The sequence below is a fragment of the Magallana gigas genome, chromosome 1, assembly GCF_963853765.1.
Source record: "Magallana gigas chromosome 1, xbMagGiga1.1, whole genome shotgun sequence".
Lineage (NCBI taxonomy): Eukaryota > Metazoa > Mollusca > Bivalvia > Ostreida > Ostreidae > Magallana > Magallana gigas.
The window spans coordinates 45,670,241-45,695,590 of NC_088853.1; the positions used below are offsets into that span (position 1 = coordinate 45,670,241).

The 25,350-nt window shown below is 37.9% G+C and overlaps 2 protein-coding genes across 2 annotated transcripts; both read right to left on the reverse strand.

Annotated features, from left to right (window-relative positions):
• Nucleotides 1–51: 51 nt before the first annotated feature.
• LOC105325503 (serine-rich adhesin for platelets) lies at nt 52–16,371 on the reverse strand. The gene has a single exon (XM_034465954.2). It carries the CDS (start codon nt 16,341–16,343, stop codon nt 1,092–1,094), a length of 15,252 nt encoding a protein of 5,083 aa, XP_034321845.2. The 5' UTR covers nt 16,344–16,371; the 3' UTR covers nt 52–1,091.
• Nucleotides 16,372–16,557: 186 nt separating this feature from the next.
• On the reverse strand, nt 16,558–24,426 carry LOC117680491 (uncharacterized). Its single transcript, XM_066086464.1, has 4 exons — nt 24,086–24,426; nt 19,311–19,638; nt 16,739–17,761; nt 16,558–16,655 (listed from the first exon to the last, which is right to left on the reverse strand). The coding sequence occupies exons 1-4, from the start codon at nt 24,260–24,262 to the stop codon at nt 16,558–16,560; spliced, it is 1,626 nt and encodes a 541-aa protein (XP_065942536.1). The 5' UTR covers nt 24,263–24,426.
• Nucleotides 24,427–25,350: the final 924 nt, after the last annotated feature.

Sequence of the window (25,350 nt, forward strand, 5' to 3'; positions counted from 1 at the left end):
AAATTTAATGAATTAAAACAAGGAATTAATTAAGACTCGTGAAAAACATGATATATTTAAACAGTTTATTCATTAAAACAGCACCATGTTATAAATAATAAAGAAAAAGGGAAATAATACAACGCCCAGTCACATGACCTTTAAATGAGTGAAGTAGACCTGTATTCACGTAACAAAATTACATTCAAGAAATAAAATTGCACCAAATATTGTGAACATTTTAAATATATGTATCAGACGCTCTAGTATATACAATCGATGCATAAATTTCAATCTTAATTACAACCGCCATCTTGCTTGCTTGTTGCACCTTTATACCTTGTAACCTGAAATTCTGGTTTTCATGCAGAATCATTTATAACTGACAGGTCATCTCTCATCAGTGTGTCAACAAAACCTCACGATTCAGACAGAGACACGCAATTTTTATTGCAAGATATATGGGTCCAAGTAATCAAGTTTATAACATTTCCAAAATTACACATATTAATGCAAACAATCTTAAATGACAACTCTGCTTTGCTAACTTTGTTAAAGAAATTCTACGGCAACCCCTCCCTTATCCAACTAAAGATAAAAACGAGTCCTTGTATATCAATTCCATCCCAACTAAATATCACTAATTATCACAGAACATATTTTCAGTGGGAAACATGGAAAAATTCAATTTAGTTATAAAAATATGGTAAATGAAAGGCGAAAAAAGGTTTTGCAAGAAGTTAATTTATGTCACATAATTAAAAATACCAAAGGAGGAAAAAATCAAATAAAATCATCGATGAAGACCAGCTCCATTAAGTCAATAAACTGAGTTGCTGAAAAAAATTAAGAGAAAACTAATAGTTACTCTGTACGTCTTCTCTATTTTAGGATTCCACGTGTGAATCAACAACGTTCAACCTCAGTGTCTCGCGTTGACAGCTCATTGCTTAAATCTTGATCAAAGGGGATCGAACAAGTAAATGTCTACCAACGAATTGCCTGTCAGTAACACATGTCAAATCAGTTAAATATGCAGTGCAGATGCATCAACACATTGAACACATTTAAAATTTAGAAAGAATCCGGAAGTGAGTGTCTTCACAAACTGTTCAGACATTGCTGCCTTGGAACATGTTACTGTGGAGAGGATTGGATGATCTGAACGGCCTTCTTGATCCCGTCATAGTGTTTCTACACTCACACTGACAGCGCTTGGCTGGGCAATGCCCAGATGTGCAAGTCCTCACGCACTGTTCACCAATACCAGGGAAACGTCGATGGAATCCCCGCCCCTCACAGTGAAGAACTTCTCGATAACCACATACGTTGTTGGACGGCTGCGGCGCTACATTCTGTGATGGTATAGAGGGTCTGACCATCGTGTTTCTAGAAGGAGCTGGGGGCCGAGGTTTTACTTGAGGCATAAACCGTGACGGAAGCGGTGGTGGTGGTGGTGGATTTGGAACATTAGATAAAGAACCACCAGATCTAAAAGGAATGTCCCGAGGTAATTCAGGTTGAGGGGTGGACGGGGTGACTGGGGGCCGCGTGAATCCGCTGTTGTCGAATCTTCCAAAACTGTTCTCCGACCTGCTCGAAATCAGCACACCATTCGATTGCTTTGGATTGTACCTTGGGTTTGCTTGCTGTTGCCGCGGTTTCTGACCAAATGTTCGGAAGTTTCCACCACCTAATTTTTGTGATGATAGCATTTGAGAATTTGGCATCAAGATATCACTTGGGCCCTGACTTTCAGGCACAAATGCGAAATGTGAACCAAGCGAATGCGATATGACATTTTTGTCTGCACCCGTTTTCTGTTTAATTCCTCGTGCAACGTGTATCTCCATATTTTGCCCGCTTGCAGATACAAGAACACCTGATTCTAGCCCACTATTTGGGTTGGAAAGACTTCCCAAGGGTTGAGGTCTTGATGCTTGACTTGGACTCTGTATGGACTCGCGTGTTTGTGGCTGGAATGATGATGGTACGTTTGCCGCTCCGCCAAATCCATTAGACAATCTACCAGAACCCTGCCCTTGGTTCTCCGAACCAAACTCATACAAATTGATTTGTACGTTTTCAGTAGGAGCTGGGTTTGAGAATTGCTGATTTACAACACGGTTCGCTCTTCTCTGAGGCGAAGCTCTTGAATTAAAATTGTTTCCATTTGATAGTTGACCAGAACTAAATCGATTCATATTTGACATTTGACCTTGAGTAAAAATTTGCCCATCAGGCATTTGATGTGATCCTTGTCCTGCATGTGAATCCCATACTATTTGACCGTTTGCAAATCTGTTATTTTGAAGGGAATTCCTTCGCCTGTTTTCAAATGACGAAATTGATCCTGAAGACACGACATTTCCCAGATTTCCTAAACTTGAACTGCCACCTGTGAAATCTATGGACGGTTTTCCTACCGAGTTACTTAATCCAAACTTCTGTTCAAAACTCTCATGTGCAGTTAATCCAAGAGCTGCATTGTTCAAATTATTCATGTTGTTTTGATCCATATAGTTATTCATTCGGCTCATTTGCGAAAGACTACCCTGAACTTGAGTTCTCGGCATCCAACTTTCAGTTGTAGTTCTGATTTCTAAAGGATGCCCTCGTCTGACAGATATTCCATTAACAAAATCATAGTTATCGAAACGGTCTGGGCTCATTGTCTGGCTTTGATGTCCCGATGAATCAGCAAACACTGGGGCCATTTGGGCGCTGAGTCCACTGAAACTTAGTCCACTGTAAGCAGCCCGCTGTTGTACCGGTACCCCCGTTACTTCTTGCCTGAACATATCTCTGTCTGCTGGCTGTCCCAGACCAGATGGTACCCCAGCCTGACTGGCTTGTCTTTCGTGATATTGAAGGACATCAAGAGAGGCTCCACCAGAACTTAAAAGATTAAAGGCTTTTTTAGTTATGAGTGGAGCTGCGTCCACCTGCAGTCCTACGATATCCCTTGTCATTTCCTGAGAAGGTGTCGTGTCTTTAGCAAACTGTCCATTTGGTATGTCATTCATTTGAGCTTGGGGCTGATTTCGGTTGCTATCGCTTTGTGGTTCTCGAGCATTCGAGACAACAGAGTTTTGATGTGAATCTCTATTGGATTTCGGGACTTCGGTGTACTGTTGTGCCCCCTGTTTCATTGAAGTGGTTCTTGCACTGAAAACGACAGGAGACGACGTCATTTTTGTTGTCTGGAACACTTGTGGAATAGGTTTGGCGGTAACGGGGTCTTTTAAAGAAGGTACTTTGTTTATAATAGCATTTGAAGTCACCCACGTTTGTTCCATGGGAGTTTCCGACATTATTGATACTTTCAATTCTGGAGAGCTAGTTGTGTCTACATTTGGCCTCTTTGTCATAGGGCGTTTGTATAGAATCAAGTCTAGGAATGTTTTTGGGTCTATATCTCCGCGTTCAAGTTCTTGCTTTAGCCTGATGAGCCTCTCTGCGTCTGATTCAAATTGTCGTGAAGGGCTTTTAGTCAAAGTTGGATTTTTTGTCGTTTTTAATGTTATCTCTGGAGTCTTGTAAGAACCCTGTTGTTGTGCTTCAGTTGAAACAACATTGCTAAACGAATATCCTGTTTTTGTAGTATCGTGTATAAGATCACCAGTAACCGTTGATAAAGGAGTAACAATGTCATTTCTCATAGGTTGTTTGTTTTGTATAGACTGTGTGTCATAGTTTTGATTTGGCATCCCAAATAAGTACTTGATATTAGATGAGGCAATTCTGGCATTTGGGTCGACCTGGTTTATGATACGAATCGTATCACTATTTAGTTGAACAGACGATTGAATGGTACTTTTTCTTTCCCAGCGAGGGGCGGGTGTTGTGGTTGGTTTTGGAGTAGTTGTGGTAGTAGTTGTAGTTGTTGTTGTAGAAGTAGTCGTAGATTTCCTTCTCTCCATAATTTTCATAAACTCGTGTCTATTAAAGAGTTCCATTATTGCTAGAGGCTGCGTAGTCGTCGTTGGAATTGTTGTTGTTGTCGTTGGTGTAGTTGTCGTCGTTGGAATTGTAGTAGTGGTTGTCCGTTCTGTGGTCATGGTGGTTGGTGTGGTGGTGGTTGGGCGCCTTGTGGTGGTAGTGGTTTTGGGTTTGATAGTTGTAGTGGTAGTAGTGGGAGCAACAGTTGTTGTCGTCGTTGTCGGGATTGTTGTTGTAGTTGTGGGTTCGGGTGTTGTTGTCGTGGGATCAGGAAACATCTGCTTATAAAGATCCGGGAAGAATAGCTCCATAAATGCCCGGCTAGGGGTTGTCGTTGTTGGGAGTGTTGTAGATGTAGTTGGTGCGGGTGTTGTTGTAGTAGTTGTTGTCGTTGTAGTTGTGGTTGTAGTAGGAGTTGTTGTTTCTGTAGTTGTTGTTGGAGTTGTTGTTGTTGTTGTAGGTTGAGTTGTGGAAGTCGTTGGCATTGTTGTTGTTGTTGTAGGTTGAGTTGTGGAAGTCGTTGGCATTGTTGTTGTGGTAGGTTCAGTTGAAGATCTTGTTAGTTTAGTCGTTGATGACTGAGTTGTACTGAGTGACGTACTAGTTGTTGATGACAAATTATCTCTTAATGTTGAAGATGTTATCACTTCCTCAAATGCCTCTCTCTGTTTTTCTTTCCTTGCTGCTGTCTGCGAAAAAGCTCCGTTTGTCTCCGGGGCCCGAGTTTCAGATGCAGCTGTTACATATACCGTAGGATCTGAAGTGGGTACAGCATTTACTGAGCTCTCTGTTATCTCTGCCTCTGGTGTTGTCAAGGTCTTTGTCGCTAGATGTTTCATTGTTGTTTCATATCTTTCAGCGAGTTTGCTGAATTCGTTTATAAGGGATTTTAATTCTGTATAGACAATTTTGTCCGCATTCTTCGGAGACAGGGTTGATTTACGAGATTCTTTTGTAGTCATTGGATTATCTTTGGCTACCTGATCTTGTTTATTTGTAGCTTTACGAGGATCACCTTTCACACTACCAGTGTTCAGTAATTTCAAAGTTGTCGTTAAATTTTTCTTAAGGGTTTTGGCCTTTGTTGTTAAATCAGCGTCTGCTCTTGTTGATTTTGCATTGAGTCTTGTTGTTGGCGTGGAAGACTTTGTTGATATAATTTGTTGACGTGTTGTCTTCCTGGGTGTAGTAGTTCTTGTTGTCTGCCTTCGTGTAGTTACTACTGTCGTAGGTTTACGTGTAGTTGTTGTCGGCTTACGAGTAGTTGTCGTCGGCTTTGGTGTTGTAGTTGTTGTAGGTTTTGGTGTCGTAGTTGTTGTAGGTTCTGGTGTCGTAGTTGTTGTAGTAGTAGTAGTTGTTGTTGTTGTCGTGGAAGTAGTTGTTGTTGGTGTCTCTGTTGTTCTCCATCTTGCCATGATTTCTCTATATTCATCTGGAGCAAATATTTCTAAGTAAGCTAGATTTGGAGTTGTAGATGGTGTTGTTGGTGTGGTGGTTGGTTGTGTTGTTGTTGTCGTTGTTGATGCTGTTGTAGTTGTTTCAGGGGACAGTGTAGTCGTAAATAGATAGACTGGGGTTCCTGAGGTTGATGCAGTTGTTTTAGGAGTTCTAGTACTTTTTTGTCTCTCTTGTATTTTCTTGAACTGTCGATTGTCAAATAATTCTAGATACGCCCATGATTCTGTTGGCTCTGGAGGATCTGTAATCAGCTCCTTTTCTGTTGTGTGATACACAGCGTTGTAGGACTCAGAATCTTTCAAATAAAACATATCGCTGTCCTTTAAGTCATGTTTGTCGTAAATTCTGTTTGCAATGGCCTCAGGATGATCGTAGAAAAATTCGGATGTCTTTGGTACTGAATCTGATTTTTGCAAAGATGTTTTGTTATTAAGACTTTCTGTAATTGCTACTGAAGTCTTTGTGGTTGTATTGGGACTTAATGTAGTTTCTGTCACAGAGATATTTTCAATGTTTTCTGCTCCCGTTGTTCCAAATTCATGTGATTGTTTCATTGTTGTTGTTGTTGACATTTGTGTATTTGAAAGTGTTTGATCTCCTAAAGTTGGTAATGTGGCCTTTGTGGAGAAAGACTCAAAAGGTACATTCTCTGTTGGTTTAGACTCTGTGTAATCATTTACACTCTTTGTTTTCATATTCTGACCGGCCTGTTCAGTAGATTTCTCATTCGTTATCTGAGCCATGGTATTATCTCTAACAGAAGCTGGATTTTCGTCCACTGTTCTTTGTGTATTGAAATATTCTTCTTGTTCTGTTTCTTGCTTTTGCATTCTAGTAGTTGATTTTATGATTTCATTGGCTTTAACGTTTTCAGTCGTAGATGTTAACATCCCATCTGATTCTGATAATGAATTTAGTGTGGATTGCCCTGTATTTGTTTGGTCGCTGTTTTCATTTGTTGTAAATAGTGTTTGTTCTGCAGTGCCGGTAATAGGTCTTGTAGAACTTTTTGTATCTATTGAGGAATTTATTATTATTTGTTGAGTCCCATCTCCTTTTTTCTTTGTTCCCTCTGACGAAATTATTCTCTTTTGTTGTTCTCTGTCGGTAGATGTTTGGACCTTATCGACTGTCGTGTCATATGTCCCAGCAATTGCAGACCCTGACAAAGTAGATGTCATATCTGATGTTTGTACGGCAGGTTTTTCTGTGTTTTTGTTGGCCGTTGTTGTTGATTGATCTATTGTCGTCTGACTGGGCGATTGGTGATCTGTCACTGACGTTTTTGGTTTACCATTCGCTTCATCAGCGTAAAATGATGTAAATGTATTCTCTGGTGTTTCACTAAGAATGGACTGATCATGTGTTGTGTCTAATGAATGAACAGATGTTGTTTGTGATGTTTTTGCATTTTCAAAAGTGGAAAGATTTTCGCCTACTGATTTATCAGATGTTTGTTTTGATGTAGCAATGGATTTTGTTGTTTGTTTTTCCAGCGTTTCAAACGTTCCACTTATTGGAAGTTCACCAAATGCAGCTTGTATTTTAGTAACCTTTGAAGGCGTTTCAGATAGAAAACTCGATGAAGGCGATGCCGAGGTGTAACTCGTTAATTCATCAATTGCTTCAGTGTTTGTCGTTGATTCTAAGTTTGGTAATGTTTCGTCGTTAATTAAATGATCGGCATGCGTAATGTCTTTATTTAATGTAGATATCCCTGTTGTTGTGTCTATATAGTCCTGAGACCCAGAAGAAACAACAGCAGTCAATTTTGGTCTAGATGATGCTGTATTAGTTTTGTCAATTGTACTACTTACAGACCCCTTCCTTTCCATTATTGTCGTTGAAAATTGTAGTTTAGATTTACTATCAGTAGTTGGCGGATCCACGGCTGATGTCGATTTCACGTCCATGGCGTACTCGTCTACGTTATTTTTGTTCATTTGATTTTCTTGTAGTTTATACGTTTCTGATAATCTATCAGAAGAAGGGCTTTGACCACTGTAGGCCGTGTCCTTATTTTGCGCTGATGACATTGCCTCTGTATTGTCAGTGGCAGTTACTGTGTTTGTCGGTGAATTTTCATTTTCAGAAAACGAATTCGCTCCAAAAGTGTTGTAATGATGAATCTCCTTAATCCCAGAAGAACTGGGTTCTGCAGAGGTTGATTTGGCTTTGTTTGTTCCAATAGCTGTATGTGTTTTTAAATCAGTTGTAGATGTTATATCCTTTTCTGTATTGATTTTATATTCCGTGGTAGCTGTTTCATAGGCAGCCGATGTACCATTTGTTCCGGGTTGTGGTTCATGAGTTGACCTCGTTCTTCGAACTGGAGTGGTTTTTACTGGGCTTTGATTTTCATGTATAGAGGGGGTTGTTTCAGGAAGCGAAAACTGAGTAACAACACTGGTTACCAAATTACTTAACTCCTCTTTATTTCCAACTGAGGTTTGTATCTGATCCTGATTTTGCTTTTGCTGAGGAAATGTGCTTAAAAATTGACGTTCCGTGGTTTGTTTGTTCATAGAAGAATGTTGTGCCGACTGGGTTATGAATGTTGTACTTGATTTTGTGTTTGATGATGTGATAGGTACAGTTTTTGTCTGTTTTTCTCTCATTCGGTTCATAACGGTATCAACTAAAAAATTCTCAGGGGGCAGAGACGTTTTTGACTTTCTTAGATTAGCAGCTAATTGTTGAATCAGCCTTGCGATATAATGTCTTGTCATAATATCAATGTAATCTTTGTTTACTGGTTGGGTTGCTGTAGGTCCGGCTTCCGTATTTATCATTGGTCCCTGACTTTTAAAGCTATCCGTTCGATCCATGGAAACACCCTCTGAATCATTTTGTAATATTGCCAACTTTTTTGACGGTGTTGTTGCCTTCAAACGAATAGAGGTTTCTGTTGGGTGCTTTGATGTTAGCTTAGATTTGGTTGTTTGCTGTTCCATTGTTGTAGTTATTTGTTCTGAGGTCGTTGTTAGCTGTTCTGTCGTAGTTGTTGGCTGTGTTGTAGTTGTTGTTGTTGGTTGTGTAGTTGTTGGCTGTGTTGTAGTTGTTGTTGGTTGTGTAGTTGTTGGCTGTGTTGTAGTTGTTGTTGGCTGTTCTGTTGTAGTTGTTGTTGGTTGTGTAGTTGTTGGCTGTGTTGTAGTAGTTGTTGGCGGTGTTGTAGTTGTTGTTGTTGGTTGTGTAGTTTTTGGCTGTGCTGTAGTTGTTGTTGGCTGTTCTGTTGTTGTTGTTGGTTTTGTAGTTGTTGGCTGTGTTGTAGTTGTTGTAGGCTGTTCTGTTGTAGTTGGTTGTGTAGTTGTTGGCTGTGTTGTAGTTGTTGTTGGATGTTCTGTTGTAGTTGTTGTTGGTTGTGTAGTTGTTGGCTGTGTTGTAGTTGTTGTTGGTTGTGTAGTTGTTGGCTGTGTTGTAGTTGTTGTTGGTTGTGTAGTTGTTGGCTGTTCTGTTGTCGTTTGCCGTGTCGTGGTTGTTGTCGGTTTTTGTGTTGTAGTTCTTGGCTTTTTTGTGGTTGTTTCTTGCTGTTTAGTTGTTGGTTTTTGTGTTGTAGTTGTTGGTTTTTTTGTGGTTGTTGTTAGCTGTTCTGTTGTTGTTGGCTTTTCTGTCGTTGTGGTTGTTGGTTGAGTTGTTGTTGACTGTGTTGTAGTTGTTGTTGGCTGTTCTGTCGTAGAGAGTGTCGTAGTTGTTGTTAGTCTTTCTGTTTTAGTTGTTGGTTGTGTTGTAGGGGTAGTTGTGGGCTCCTTAGTTGCAAGATTTTTTGTTGTCTTTATTGTTGCTCTTTCCTGTGAAGTTGCTTTTGAAATCATTGCTTTTTGACCTGTTTTAATTGCCGTTGAAGACTGTTGAGTTTGAAAGGTTTCGATTTGCTGTGGAGCTTTTGCTTGTTCAGTTATAAGTGCTTTATCGTTAAATGTCCACGTCTCTTTGCCTTTTCTTGTTGATAGCCGACTTTTCCCTGCTTGGAAAACCCCAGCGTCACTTGGTCCTAAGCTTTGTCGGTTATTTTGTATTTGGGTGACTTTTATAATTTTGTGGACATTATCTTCATTACCCAGATACAATGGTGACATTGTCGTTTCAGCTGTTGTCTTTTTTATTGACTTGTGCATAGACGGCTCTCGTAAACTATGCTGACGTGGCCCCTTTCGTTTATGCATCTGTGGATACATTCCATCTGTTCCAAGTTTTACATCATGGACAGAAAGATGAAGGTCTTGTTGGGTATCAGCAAGGGAATCTTGAAAAAACATATCTTCTTTTGTTTTAGCTGTATTTACCCTCCGATTTTTGGAAAACATTTTCACATCATTCCTTTGTTTATCCTCTATAGAGTTGAACATTGATGCACTTTTCCCAGAATTATCAATACCCGGAAATAGTTGGATAGGCATAATGCTGTCACTGCTTTGTCTATATTCACCTATGCCCATTAGAGTAGGTTTGTTGTCATTATATCTCCTTGGTTCGTAGTAAGGGTTTGACTGAAATAGATACGAACTAGGCTTTCTTGTTTGTCTTTCAAAGGAAGATGGCAAATTTACCGAAAATACGTATGAGTATGGCTCAAATGTCGTTCTTTTATTCCTACTGGTAACAAATTTTTCATTCATGTTCCACAGTGACTCAAATGTTTTCTCACGATTAGTATTAAACAGACTTTCAACATCATGCGATAGTAAGTCTTTGTTATTTTGATGTTGATAAATGGTGTCCTTGCTAATGCTATCTGATAAAACAGGTGGGTCTATTGCATATAATTTGTAGAGTTCCTCATTTCCCGTGGGAATCACCGTGTCTCGTGCAGTTGTCAGTTTCTTTTCAATAGGAGTTTGCGAAAACGCTCGAAATCTATCTCCTTTTAGAAAAGTAATATTTGGTTTATCCCCTTCATTCTTCAATGAAGTTTTCTTTGTTATTTTTTGCCGCAGAGTATCTCCAATTGCAGAAGTTATTCGCTGAGTGTTGGAGTTTGAACTTCCGTACAACCTTTCCTCAAGAAGTTTTAAGTTATTCTTTATCAAATCTATGGCAGAAATTAAGTCTTTGTCTTTAGTATTGGCTGAATTTAAACCAGTTTGTTGGAATTCGGACATAACCTGTGTAGCGTTGGGAGGCAGGAGAGTGGTATCGGAGTTATAGATTCCAAACGAGTTTTCTTTTAGTATAGAATACGAGGGTGGTGTTGTATTAATATTTTTCACTGTTGTCAGATTAATGGAAGTTACTATAGGTACATATTTACCATCTAGTTTGAGACTCTTATCTGACACAGTTGACGAGGGAACCGTCGTTGTCTCAAAAGTATTTGTTGTACTAGTTGTACTAACGCCAACTCTATTCAGCGTCTTGTCTCGTTTTTTGATAAAGCCCATAGATTGAAATTGATCCCAATCAACGTAGTATTTTTCAGAACCAACTTTGAGCTCGACAAGACGTGATGGACTAGTTGTTTGACCTTTCGTGTCCTCCTTTGGCATTGGGGTTGTACTCTTTTCTACATTGTTGGAAGTTTTGGTCTCTTTTTCAGTTGTTGGGGCAGTAGACTGAGTTCCTAGCGGCTGATTAGTTCGTTTTTTCCTGCTATCGTCTAATATTTTGTTGAATTGTTTTGACAAGTCTCTTGGAATAACAACATTGTATTTTTCAGCTAATTGCAGTAGAGTTGTGAGTGCTTGTTGCTCCGGGTCATACTCCTGCCTTTGATTCACTAAAGAAGAAGCTGATTCATCAAGTACCTCAGCTGTTGTCGTTGAAGTAACTGGGGCTGAAGTCGTAGTCGGCTGAGTCACCGGTGATGTAGAAAGATATGACGAACTTGTCACAGACTGAACATCTCTCGTCGTACGTGATAAAGTTGTGCTTGATTGAGGAGGAGATTTGGATGTGCTAAAATCGAACTGCATGTTAGTCTTGGACATCAAGCCAAGCGCTTGTAACTTCTTCCAGTCTAAGAAGTATATTTGATCGTTGATTTTGATTTTGATTAAATTGTCTTTTCCATTTGTTGCTCTGGTACTATCTTCCAAAGCTTTAATAGTATACGTTTTGGTTGTAGGAGTACTTTTCTTTGTGTAGCTTGGTACAGTAGGTGGATAATTAGTAGTGTGGTCAGCTGTACTATGTGAAGTCACAGCAGATTTATCTTCTACTGTAGTAGTTTGTCGTCCTGCATCAGGCAAAGTTGTTGTGAGTTTGATCGTCTGTTTAGTGATAACAGATCTATCGTCAGCGGTAGAGTTTAGCTGTCTATTGTCCTGTACTTTGTACAAAGTCAATGTATCTGACTTGATAGATGGTTCTTCGTTAAAATTACTCGCTGTGTTACTTTGCTGGGTAAATAAGTTTTTCAACTGATTTGCCACTGGTCCAGGAATATCAATGTTTGATTTTTTGGCATTGTTAATGAATGATTCAATCTTTTTGGCTGAATTTTTATTAACCGGCTTTTCATTTATGCTGTTTTCTAAAAGACTGTCGGCATAAAAGTTGTCACCGAAGCCTTCCTTAACTTCACGATTCGTTTTCCTATATGCTGACGGATCTTTTTGACCGTTGTCATTAACAATAAGATAAGCATGTGCGGAGTTTGATGATTCTGGTTTAATTACTTGAACATTTTGCTCTGTCCCTTGCATAATTCTAGTTTCCTTAATTGTTGTTTGGACAGTAGATTGTGAAGTCGTAGATTCCGTTGTTGTTGTGGATATAGGGCTGGCGTCTAATGCTTTCTGTTTAACTATCTTAGTGGTCATCTTTTTAGTTGTTATTGGAGTGACCTGTTCTGTAGTTGACACCGTTGTTGACGTTGTCTTCAGTGTAGTTACAGGTGTATCATCAGTAACAAATGGAGTTGATGGTTCGTCCGTGGATGTTGATGTTGGGATTGTTGTTGTCGTTGTCATTGGAATTTCAGTTGTTGTAGTTACTGTTGATTTAAAAGTGGTAGTTGTAGGCTTCTTAGTTGTTGTAGTTGTTGTTGATTTGAAAGTACTGGTTGTTGGCCTTATAGTTGTTGGAGTTGTTGTTGATTTGAAAGTAGTAGTTGTAGGCTTCTTAGTTGTAGGAGTTGTTGTTGATATGGAAGTGGTAGATGTTGTCTTAATAGTGGACGTTGTTGGATTTGTAGTGGAAGTTGTCGGTTTGACAGTGGTTGTTGTCGGTTCTGAAGTAGTAGTGGTTGTTATTGCCTCCGTTGTTGTTCGAAGCGTTGTAGTCGTTGTAGGTGTTGTGGTAGTCGTTGGTGATTCTGTGGTAGTTGGTCGAAGTTTATAGTAAAGTTTAGGATTAAATAATTCCAGATATGCGAGACTAGCAGTAGTTGTAGTAGGTCTGGTGGTAGTGGTGGTCATTGTTGTGGTAGTTGTCGGTTCTGGAGTGGTAGTTGTGGTTGGTTCCGTTGTTGTAGACGTAGTTGTTGGTTCAGTTGTCGTCGTAGTTGGAGCTATTGTTGAAGTCGTTACTTTTCTTGTTGTTACTGGTTTTGGTGTAGGCGTTGTTGTTGTTGAAGGTGGTGGTGCAATAGTGGTTGTGGTCGTTGTCGTCGTTGTCTTTGGTTTTGGACGAAGTTTATTATACAACGTTGGATTAAACAATTCCAAAAACGCCATTGATTGTGTAGTTGTTGACGGCTCTGTAGTTGTAGTTGTTGTTGGTTCTGTGGTTGTAGACGTTGTCGTTGTTGCTGTTGTGGTAGTAGAGGTAGACGTTGACGTGGACGTTGTTGGTTTTGTCTTTAATTCATTTGTTGCAATCACTCTGTTGTTTTCACGGTAAGCCCCTACTTTTTCTGTTTCGTACTGATCCGTAGTTGAATAATCAGTAGATGACTGGGTAGGAATATCAGTCGTTGTTATAGTTGTTGAGGTTGTTGGCTCTTCTGTTGTGGTTGTTTTTGGTTTTGGCCGTAGTTGCTTGTATAAATCTGGATTAAAAATCTCCAGGTAAGCCAGCGATAAAGTTGTTGTGGTAGGTGCAATTGTTGTTGTTGTTGTTGTTGTTGGAGCTTTCGTTGTCGTTGTCGTCGTTGGAGTTGTTGTTGGAGTTGTTGTTGTCTGAGTTGTTGTTGTCGTTTGTAGGGTAGTTGTCGTAGGAATTGCAGTGGTTGTGGTAGGTGATGTTGAAGTCTGTGTTGTTATTGTCTTTTTAGCTTTGGTAGATAGAGCTTGCTTAGTAGGTGGAGCAAGTTTGATTGTTTTAGTTGAAGATTCAGGTATTTCATTTTTCACTATTAATTCTGTAGTGGTTTCAGGAGCTAATGTTGTTGTAGGCGTTTCAGTTGTTGTTGTTTTTTCAGTAGTTGTTGTTGGTTTTGCTGTCGTTTTCGGGCGGAGTTTGTTATAACGAGTTCTATCGAAGAGTTCAAGGTAAGCCATGGATAATGTGGTAGTTGTTGGTTTCATTGTGGTTGTAGTGGTTGATGGCTGGGTTGTTGAAGTTGTAGTAGTAGACGTAGTAGAAGTAGTAGTAGTAGTAGAAGGTTTATTGGTTGTAGTTCTTGTCGTCGTTGGTGATGTAGTTTTCAGCTTAAGTTCTTTTCTCTTTGATGAAAAATTGAGCGATGTTGGTGAAGTAAATGATGATTTAGTAGATCCCTCAGTTGTCGAAGGCTGTGTTGTGGTTGTTGTTGCGGTTGTTGTTGTAGTTGGTGGTGCTTTTGTTGTTGTTGAAATCTTTGCCATTATTTTCTTGTATCTTTCAGGATCAAACAATTCTATGTATGCCAGGTTCAGCGGCGTTGTTGTTGGTAGAGATGTGGTTGTTGTTGGGGTTGGAGTTGTCGTTGATATTCTTGTCGTTGGGGCAGAGGACATCGAAGCTGTGTTTAGTAAGCTAGGCGTATAATCCTTCCCTAAAGTTGTTTTTCTATCCTTCATTCGTTTCATTATTTCCATTCTTAGGAATTCTAAGAACCCAAGAGTTGTTGCAGGTGTAGTGGGTGTGTTTGCAGCTAAAGTGCTTGTCGAAATGCTAGGTATTGTTGGTGTTGAGGTTTGTTCTGACTGTGTGGTAGAAGGAGCAATCTCTTCCACAAATCCACTTAACTTCTGAGGCCTTTGATTTTTATATGCATTGCTTAAATCATTCTCAACTTTTGTCGGCTTCCTACCTCTTATATTAATTTGAATTTTAGGCGGTAGTGGTGGGAAGGTCTCTGTAAACGGAGTAGAAGTTGTTTTTACGTCATCGTATTTAGCGGGCTTCTCAGTCTCATATTCAAACTGCTCCAATATTTTGACTGGTTTTGTTTCAGTAATTACTTTCGGAGTTGTAGAAGTTACTGTAGAAGTTGTTTGTACATCATCATATTTAGCAGGCTTCTCCGTTTCATATTCAAACTGCTCCAATATTTTGACTGGTTTGGGTTCCGTAATTACTTTTGGAGTTGTAGAAGTTACTGTAGGTGTTTGTGTAGTTTTGACTGATGGCATGGTTGTCCTTGATGTCGGTTTTGTAGAAGACTTTGTAAATTGGTTGGTTTTCTGAGTTGGTTTGGTCTTTTCATCTCTTTGAATATCCGGAAGCAAAGCACGAACTTTTGATTTTTGGACTGAACTTGAGGTTATTTGTGGACTCTCTGATAAATCTTGAGCAATATTAACAAATTCATCGTTGATCTGTTTCTGATTTTCTGTTTTCATTATTACGTCAGCCGTTTCCATGCCCGTTGACACCCTGTCTTTGCCATTAACAACATTTTCCGACATAGGATTCATTTGAAGATTCGATTGAACACTTGCCGTTTCTTCAAAAGGTATGGCACTTCTGTCAACGTTATTGGATGGTTGATTAGAAGGAGTTGTTATAGATTTTATTGCAGTTGATCCTGTCTCACTCTCTATTCCAGCAGAGGGTGAAGCTAACGTTGTTTGCTTTGAAAGACTTATCTTATTGTCAGTCGTTGGACTGGTGTCCTGGATGAATTCGGTGTTATCCTTTTCATTAATAGTAGCTTCTGTGTCTGCCATTATTTCATTTCCAAACAAAGCTTCCATATTTCTAGCAGTCGTTACATCCGGGTTTACGTCAGCAGCTGGCACATTGACCGATATATCTTTCGAGGGCAAGCGATCTGTAATGATATTTTTAGATGATAACGGATTTTCCTGATTTGAAAACTGATCCTCGATCATTTGGACAAATGCACTTGCGTCGGAAGGTTTCATAGTATAAATTTCCCCTTTAGGTATAGGGGCTGCGGTATAGATGGACACTGGTTGGTTATTCAGATACTGTGGTGGAAGCGTATCTGCATCCCACGCTGGAGGCGTCCCCATAAAATCACGTGGAGTGTCCACTTTGGAATCCGGAGGAACAATAAAGATACCATTTGGAAAAACCGAAGATTTTTCAGAATCTTTCATATTTTCTGTAGCTTGTGGATTTGAATCTCCAGTTAAAGTGTTTTCTGTTTCAGTGCCTTGGTTAACAGGGATAAAATTTGGACTTCTCTCGGTATTGTAAACCGTATGCAAAGCTTGATAAATGTTTCTGCTGTTGTCAATAATATTTCTTTTCATGGATTCTGTTTCGAGTAAGGCTTGGAATGTTGTTTTTGGAAGCGCGGTTGGAGAATATGCATAACTAATTACTTCATTTGGCTTTTCATACAAAATATTTTCTATCTTTGGCGTTTTAGTTGTCAAGTAGGCCCTTAATCTTTGTTCAATAACTTTTGGTACGTTGATATTTCCGACCTCAAGAATTGCGCTCGGTGTTTCTTCATACTTTGGTATTGCAAAAGCATTTTTAAATTGGTAGTGGTTGTCACTATGTAGATGATTTGGATTTGGTTCAGCGCCTAATAATCCACCGGCCGGTGCTGAAAATGGCTCTAATCCCTCCATATGGGGGTGATGATGGTGATGATCATGCAGTGAATGCATGTACTCAGGAATCTCATTTATAGGTTGCGAACCTGTTGTTTGTGGATACTGATCAATATTTGAAGCGGTTGACATATCCTGCGTAAAAGCATTTGTTTGTAAAGGATCTATATTGCTCTGAGTCACAGTTTCAGAGCTTGGAATCTGGGACATCATTTCTTGTTCTCTTTTTATCGCAGCTAACAATTCTGGATCCTCAATTCCCTGTTTTTGATTCTGTTCGTACAGCTGCATCATAAAATCAAGATGGGTTTTGGGTTTTGATGTAGTCCTACCAATATCAGAAGGTTTAGATGTCGCTTCCATATTCGTCGCCTTTGTCGTTTGTTCTACCCTTCCTGTGGTCGCCGGTGCTACTGTTGTGGCTATTTTCATAGTTGTCGTTGGCTGCGGTGACGTGGTTGTTGGTTTAACAGTTGTAGACATTGGAACCTGTGGAGGCGATTCAGTACGAAATGGCATCAACATGCCCATTTTCTTCGGTTTGATGGTTGTCGCAGGTGGCATCGGGGCTGCTGTTGGTTGACTTGTTGTAGCCTTAGGCTTTGCTGTAGTTACAGGTTTTGCAGTTGCTTGCTCAACTTTTGGCACTTGTTGAATCAATGGTTGATTAGACTGGGCAGGCTCATTCTCGTTGACAACAAGATACTTAGGATCTATTATATTTGGATTGAATACTCGTTCTCTTTCTATCGGAATCCGAACAGTCTGCACTCGTTTGATTCCGTTTGCAACGAATTCACGAGTTTGTGGAACGCCGCCTCGTCCAGTTCTAAACATCTGTTGAATTTGGTTCAATTTATTTTTTTCACCTTGAACTGAATTGACGGTGGGTACATTTGCATGCAACTTTGAATTTACCCCTTGTTTGTGTTGATTTTGATGTAACTGACGATTTTTCACAAGTAAACCATTAGGTAAACCAGGTTGCTGAAAACCTCTTCGGAATTGAGATGCACTTGACGTTTGTTTTTTTCTAAATTGTGCGATGGGATCGAAGAAGTTCTGGCTTCCGGTTGGGGAGATGTTTCGGTTGGGAGACATTTGGCTTCCGGTTGGGGAGGCGTTTCGGTTGGGAGACATTTGGCTTCCGCTTGGGAAGGCGTTTCGGTTGGGAGACATCTGCTGTTGTCCTTGCACACGAACATTTCTAGCCTGATTTTGTTGAAATTTTTGCATGTTTCGATTAGGCTGTGTGTTCTGTAAGTTCGTTCTCGGCATGTGTGCTGGGGGGAGTTGCTGCTTTGGTTGGATGGCGCCGGTCTGCCGTGGCGGGATGGACCAGCTCTGTCCACGTCTTTGCTGGGACCAGTGGGACTGAGTAGCTCCTCTGTTCCAGGTATCAGAGCCCCCGCTGTGGACAATAAACCGCCGGTCTACTCTGCCGGTCTGTCGCTTCTTCCGGACATGATTAGCGTAAGGTTCGCCATCAGTAATCGAGATGTCGGCACAATTAATTGTAGTCTGTAGGCAGCCATTGCAGCTAGGATCAACTAAAAATAGAGTGATTTTTGTGAGAATGTAGCAAGGATCTTCCGAAGTAGTGAACTGTATGTTAATTTATGACGTGTGATTAGTTAGGAGAACAACGTTTGAACATATATTGAAAATAAAAATGTGTTATTCTTATATGCAATTTAAAAAGCACACAAAGACATTACTTATAGCTAGAAAGCAAGCACTTGCGGGATGGTACACGTACATGTAACTGCGTGAATGAATTAATAATCGAAATGTGTCTGAATAGAGATATGTTTTGAATGATGTGCATGTCTTACTTGCCAGCATATATTATAAGAGGGATTTTGTCAGATTAAAATCTAAGTTTTAGATATACAATGTATTGCCTTAATTTGTTCTCTTAAAGAGCAAATGAAGGTGTGGTTTGATTATCTTCAAAAGGAAAAAACAATTTGATTCAATTAATGTTAATTCTTAAAGTTCAGCCAGTATATATATTAAAGTTTGACAGTTATGGATTTTATGCTTTATCGTTGTTTACAATTTGTTACTGTCTTCCTATCCTGACCATATGAAACAAGACTCTTTGGTTCTTTTTGTCATTTAATGCTGTCTATTATAGAATACTGGACGTTTTATTGCTCCCAGCTTGACACATCATACGTGATCAGTGGTTATGTGTTGACGAAAAGATCATGTCATTTTATATACACTGAGAAATGCCAAACAATCAACAGCTATTGGTTACCGGTATATGCATTGAAGGTCCTAATATCCAATTTTCAGAATCCATTAATTAATTTGTAGATAATGAGTAACATTCTATCTCGTTTCTGTTTTGCGCTGTGTCTCAGTCTGGACAACGCTATGGGTCACGTTTAGCAAGGATTCCTCATCAAATGCCTAGACGACAAATTTAAACTAACTTAGCCCTTTTAACTTTCCTATTCGCAATATACTGTCAACACTGCAATACTATGGTATTTTCCCCCGATTTCACCATTACTGTTCAAAAATTCCGAAATGTTATTAATGACTCAGTCGTTATGGGTTAATTTGATATTTAGCCCCACTGCAATAATTTAATCGTGAGGCCAATGACCGAACAATATTTATAAGGTGTCTATGATGCAACTTGCATGCAAACAGCACTTATTAGTCTTAATTGGTATATACAGAGTGCAACAAACGGCTATTTTAAACAAAGCCGTACTATTCTTATACATACGGTCACTGTCACCCAAACCACAATGTGAGCAATTTCAAAACAAAATGTGATGACGTAGAAAAAAGTGATTTTGTCATATATACAAATAAAAAATGTCATACTGTGAAAACGAAGAAAATTGTTATCTAGGTTTTTCAATAAAGCAAAAATAAAACGTGTAAATATCATATAATTGTTTATCTGAAACCCTATAATGCATTGCTGTTAAATCACTTTTTAATGCACTAACTGTCGCATTTTTCACTGGGGCCCATTTTGTTTTAAGATCGTCCCAAAAAATACAATGTGTAGGTATAAGTGGGAGGGGGGAGGGGGGGGGGGGCTTAAACATCTAAGACATGTATGATAGTCACCTTCTGTGAATCGCCACTGTAACACACAGTGTGTACAGACAAATTCCTCCGGAAGTAGAAATGACTTCGTCACTTCCTTTGATGGATTTAGCAGGATGTCGCGAGAATTGGAATTCAATTCAACAAGCGGCATATCATAACGGCAGTCCTCCTCCTCAGAACGAAAAGAGTCTGATCGAGAACACAGGGAGACTCGTAAAATCCCGCCGGCTGTTGAATTCACGTGAGATTTGATTTCTATTAATGCCCCGGGTAAGTATGAAATCAATGGTTTGCTTCTGACTTGTAGTGGGATCTTTGAACAGTATCCACATTTGGTATCTTTTGTCTACAAAAAAAAAAAAAAAAGAACAAATCAGTTTATGTTTTAACCACTACAAAGAGGAATCTACCCCCTTTTAAGATTTTTTTTTTTCATTTTTTATCGTGTAGATTCTAGTCATTTTTATAAATAAAAAAGAGCATTTAAAAATTGACCAAGCATTCGTTACATTAAAAATTTAAAAATTCAGAGAATTAAAAACTGGTTATGGATGATTTTTAATTCTCTGAATTTTAAAACTGTATATTTCAGCCGATATTTTGTTTCACTTATTGCATAAGCTATCTCATGCACAGTTGATAGTCAGTGCATGCTTCTGTCTGACATAAATATCAATGAGCCATCGATAAGTGATGTTTTACATCAAAATCAGCTGAGCATGCCATCCATCATCTGTTTTTTAAAATATATACGACATGTGGTTCTTTATTAATAAAAATCATTTGGAATCAATAATTGGCATTCTTGATCTTTGATCTATGAACAGGAAATATAGAATCCTAAATCACTGGGATTGTCAGATTGTTTGCCATTATCTTCGCCGCCATGACACTTTTTTTGAAACACACATTTCTGACAAAATTGAATATCGACAACCGATCGAGCATGGATCTAGGTCAGTTTACTTGAATGTCTGAAATGACACTATGTGCTTAGTACTTAAAGTAAACTGATTATCAATAATAAAAAAAAGTTTAATAACCGGGAATGTCTTATTTCTTGCTGGTGTTGGAATGAATATAATAAGATACAACTACATCTAAAAACTTCAACAAATGGTCTATTATAAATCATGTACCATGCCACATTGTTCGTTCATACAGTCTTACAGACTTAAGTTTTTTGCCTTTTTTTATTACAATGATGCAAAGTTTTTAGTGTCCTGGGTCCTGCGCTGCATGTATTTGTCCAGTGTTGTCTTTGATTACAGTAGATTTATAGGGCTCCCCTTTTACGAAGATGAATGGCTACATAGAGGGCGAAGACAGGTGTCAGAGAAATTTGAATTTAAATCAGACGCCAACTACAGGTGCCCCTTTAAAATTCCTTACTTTTTTTTAAAACCATCGAGGAAATCTGCGAATTTTCATTTCATAATTTAAAAATCATGTACATTCTAATTCGGTACAAATTAACTTTTGGACAACTTTCATGTTTTTAATTTGTTAAATGTGACACTTGAATTAATAATTTTCCTAATCGTGTTTCTTTGGAATAAAGCACAAAACCACAAGAGTAGGTAAATGACAAGCCGGTTTTAAAAATAAAGATTGCATCTGTCTGCTGTTCTTTTGTTTCACGAATTTATTCATTACCACATAAAATTAACTATGCACTATACAGTATTTGCAGATGCCGAGTAAACAATACTCTCTCTCTCTCTCTCTCTCTCTCTCTCTCTCTCTCTCTCTCTCTCTCTCTCTCTCTCTCTCTCTCTCTCTCTCTCTCTCTCTCTCTCTTGGATATACCATGTACTCTGTTAGAGAATTTGATATTACCATTCTCATTTCGTTTTGTCTAACAAACCAATGTTTAACATTTGACCTCAGCGGGACGTCTTGTCTCTGTGGCCATAAAAGGTCATTCTCAGTCGGAAGAATTCTTGATAATTTTTTATCTCTCGTTCAAAGTTGCCTGTCTATTTCAAAATTGCCAAAACATATTTATCTTGAAATTTCTACGATTCATTAATATATGTATTTCCATAATTAATGATTGAGGCGTTCATTACGGCTAGAGGTCGTGACGCGAGCAATTGTATTATGAAAATGTGGCCTCATTTACTTGATGATATATATTTATTAGGGGGGAACCAGACATTCACTGTTTTTTTGTAATTAGACGTGTTAATCACTATTAATTCACTAGTCATTAGTCTTGATCTATGAAAATAATTTCAATTTCAAAACTGATTTTTTTTGGTCTAAATTATGACAATAATCTCTAAACGTTTGAAAAAATTTAATTTAAATATTACAATGAATTAAATATGTATATGATTTACTGTTAATAAACTTTTTGTTGCTATTGACACAAAATGAAATAATTGGTTGCTGTGTAAGGATGTAACGCATCCTTAATTCAATATATAGTTGCACATGCATGTTTTATAAAACAATATTAATAATTTCTTAACCCCACTACTGTATAACAAGGTATTTCGTTTCGTGCGTGGAAAATTAAAAAAAATCACCGTCTTATTTCAACGAACACCGAAGTTTATTTTCAAAAAGTTCGGTAGCTTTGCTTGTCAAACTCTAAATATCAGGACTAGGAAAAGATCTTGTTGAAATGTAAATCTAACAAGGCTCTATTTATCTCAGTTGACACAGGGGAATTATATTCTGCACGACTCGGGATGATGCGGGCCATTAAATTCCTCACGTAGATTTATGTATTATTCGGTTATGTAGCTAATTCCAGGTTACAGACGCCGTGTAAAAAGAAACATGCCTGGTTTTCAAGAAGCCAAAACAGACTCCATCTCATTAAAAACGTACTCCATTACTTTTCATATTTTATTTCCCTGTTAGGCATGCAAAATATAGCAAGGGAATTTGAAAAAGCACAGTTGGGTGACAAAATGAAGAATTTGAAATAAAAAGAACGAGTGATAATTAGTATATAAGTTTCATTAAACTGTGAAAATATCCATATGTTCCTTTGCTGTGAGTGCATTATACGATATGAAATTATCTTTTATGAAATATATTTTTTATGAATGCAGAAATGTTTTGTACGAATTCATTGCAGTCAATGATCCACCAGAAGAAAGAGACAATACTATGGTCATGAAAAATTAAAGCATGCTTTATTGTATAGCGAGTCATTTCCGGAATTAAAATTCTTGCATGCTGGTGGTACATTAGTGAAACCATATTAAACTTTTTTACCAATAAAGGTGTCAAATAGTTTTCAAAATATTTCAGATAAATTTGTTTTCAACGTCAGGACTGCTTTTATGTTTGTTACAATGTCAATTAACATGTAAATCGATGAAAAAATGTAGACGAAGTGTTCATCTTAAACATGTTGCCACCGCAATATCAGGTCAAAGGGCATGATTGGGGTCAAAGAGTTTTCCGCAATAATGTCTTACTTAAATATTCAGTATTTACCGATTTTTAAAATGAAATGTACTTTAGAATTCAATCTATGCATATTTGTTACAAACATATCGCATAAATCATTGGCCTGCAAATATTACGCGCCAATTAAATGATCATGAATAATGAGGAAGATTTTTCCGGGTTTTGACCATCTGCCGTGTGCAACGTTATTACTTTTTACTCTTATATAACCTTACGTAATAGCGTTTGAATCTCCGTGCATGCATGGATCCAGAATTCATACGGGGGAGGGGGTGCGAAGATAGTTTTGTCGGCGGGGGGGGGGGGGGGGGGGGGGGTTTCAAAGGCTCATTTTCGTAATTTTACTCATAAGATGTGAATTTAACCAGTTTGAATTTTTAAGGAAGGAGGGAGGGGTCCTTACCCACCCGCACATGGTGTCAAGTATGGGACTTATTCTATTGCTTATAATTACTTCACGAAAGGAGACCACCAGACGCAGAAGCAAAAAACCGGTACAACGAAACAATTGACTTCAGCAGTCACGAACATTCCACAAAAGTGGATTTTGTTTATCAAAGGAAGTGTACACAATGTTATAAAGACCATTGTATGTTCAAACCGAGAATCATATCTTTGTTCGGTTATTTCCTTGATTTCACAACAAGGAGTCGAGTCTTACCTATTGTAAATTTGATCATTGTACCTAGCCATAATGGATTCCTGATTTATTTCTTCATTTTCATTCTCGCCAGACGACAACCCATGTTCAATTAGTCAGAAAAGACTTCACTATTTGATGAACGTAAAGCGTTTTTTATTGAATCTTTGATTAGGCAATTAGCAAGAAGAAAGCCCTCTTCAGTGATTTTTTGAGATATTTATAATGACTTACAAACGAAGGTACTGGCCCTGTCAGTGATATTGTCAGTGAAATGACAGGTATGTAACAAAGTTCAGGAAAAACAACCAAAAAACCGACAGATTCTCGCTTCTTAACTTACCACTTGATTTCCAAAAGATACTGATGACCCCCCCCCCCCCCCCCAAAAAAAAAAGCTAGATTGTACCTTTGTTTTCCAAACACTAGAGAAAGAATAGTTTAGGAATGTTGAATTTTGATGGTAGAATTTCAGAGGAACTAATATTTAATGGATTCAAATCAAAACAAAATGTATGTGTATAAATACACGTACATGTATATTATTTATGATAAATTAAACAAATAATCAATTCTTAGTTTTATCATTTTAATTTTATATCTATTATTTATTCCATAGAAATAAACAATTTTCAACTTTGTTAGAAAAGTTTCTAAAGATATAATTTTATTTCATCAAAGTTTTAAATTGAAAGCAAATTTATTTTTTAAATAAAATTACCTCAATGCACATAGTCTGCTCTAATCCCACAGTTCGTGAATTGTCCCATAACCGATGCCTGGGAATGGGGTAAACTAGCTGAGAGGAGTCTTTTAGTTTTAATCCCTGATTGACACAGACACACAGACAAAGCGCCAGAAGAACACCCGCGCGCAGTCCTGGAATTCTCACAGACATTTCTTGCGATTGTTTAGTTTTTTTCTGGCAATATCCAGAGAAATTTAGAAAAACGAAAACGTAGAATTCTCCAAGAGGACTCCCTCGGCAATTTTACATGGTTTCTAATACCTCCCCAAATACGCCGAACCGCATTTTGATGTCAATAGCACAGAGACAAATTAAAAATTACTTATGTTAATTTAATTTAAAACAGTAAGACAAAGGCTGCGCGCGTCACTGTGAACCGTGACGTAACTTGACAATCCGTATTTAACAGTCTTCATTAAGTTAATCGAGTTTATAAATAGAACTGAAAATGTTTAATCCAATGCATGCATAAAGTAGCAAGACAATTCTATCTTTTTTCTTCGTCAAATTAGAAACAAATTGTCACACCCTTAATTTGCTAGTTTGTAAAATAGGTCAATTTGACATTGTTATCAACTTTTGAATTTCATATATAATCCTTATACAAGACTAAGTACAGGTGTGTAATTTTATTTTTCGGATGAAACTGAAACCTTTCAACTGCATTCCATTCGTAACTACTGAATTATTTCGCCGATATATTTAGAAATAGTAATTTTCATGACTTCTGACTCAGTTGGTGAAAGGAACAGATCTTTTTATACAAACCGAAAGATGAGTATTCGTCTTCAAATTCATTATTACGACGTAAACTTTAATTATTTTTTAAATATTTGCGCTATTTCTGGCACATTTTTTATTTTTTATTTTTTTGGTACAAAATTATTAAGTTTTGTCAAAACCCAGCAACAATGAATAAGTTCACAATACATTTTTTTTTTAAATCTTCTTATGATTAAAGATAAACACGGTACAGAAAAGATTGATAAAATTAATTCTATATAATGAAGATCCTAAAATTCTTCTAATATTCAAGAAAGCGAAATAATTTAAACTTACCTAAAAAAGTTGTAAGTAAATAAACTCAAATAGAAGGTATCGATATAAATAATACTAAAATATTAAATAACACAAAAAACAAAACAAAAAAAATTGAGCAGAGAACTTTTATCGATTTTCGAATCTAATTGAAGAGATCTAGGGTTCTAAAAATGAAAACCTTTGAAGACATATTGTAA

Bases quoted from the DNA above. Each gene is read 5' to 3' on its own strand.
- LOC117680491 (XM_066086464.1), bottom strand. From the start codon at position 24,262: ATGTCTGTGAGAATTCCAGGACTGCGCGCGGGTGTTCTTCTGGCGCTT. The intron at 19,639-24,085 runs GTAATTTTATTT...TTTTTTTTGTAG, and splicing joins AGCAGACTATGTGCATTGAG to ACAAAAGATACCAAATGTGG. The intron at 16,656-16,738 runs GCATGTTGATGC...ACGTCACCGCAG, and splicing joins CATCAAACCGAAGAAAATGG to CCAACGACAACTATGAAAAT.
- LOC105325503 (XM_034465954.2), bottom strand. From the start codon at position 16,343: ATGTCAACCGCTTCAAATATTGATCAGTATCCACAAACAACAGGTTCG.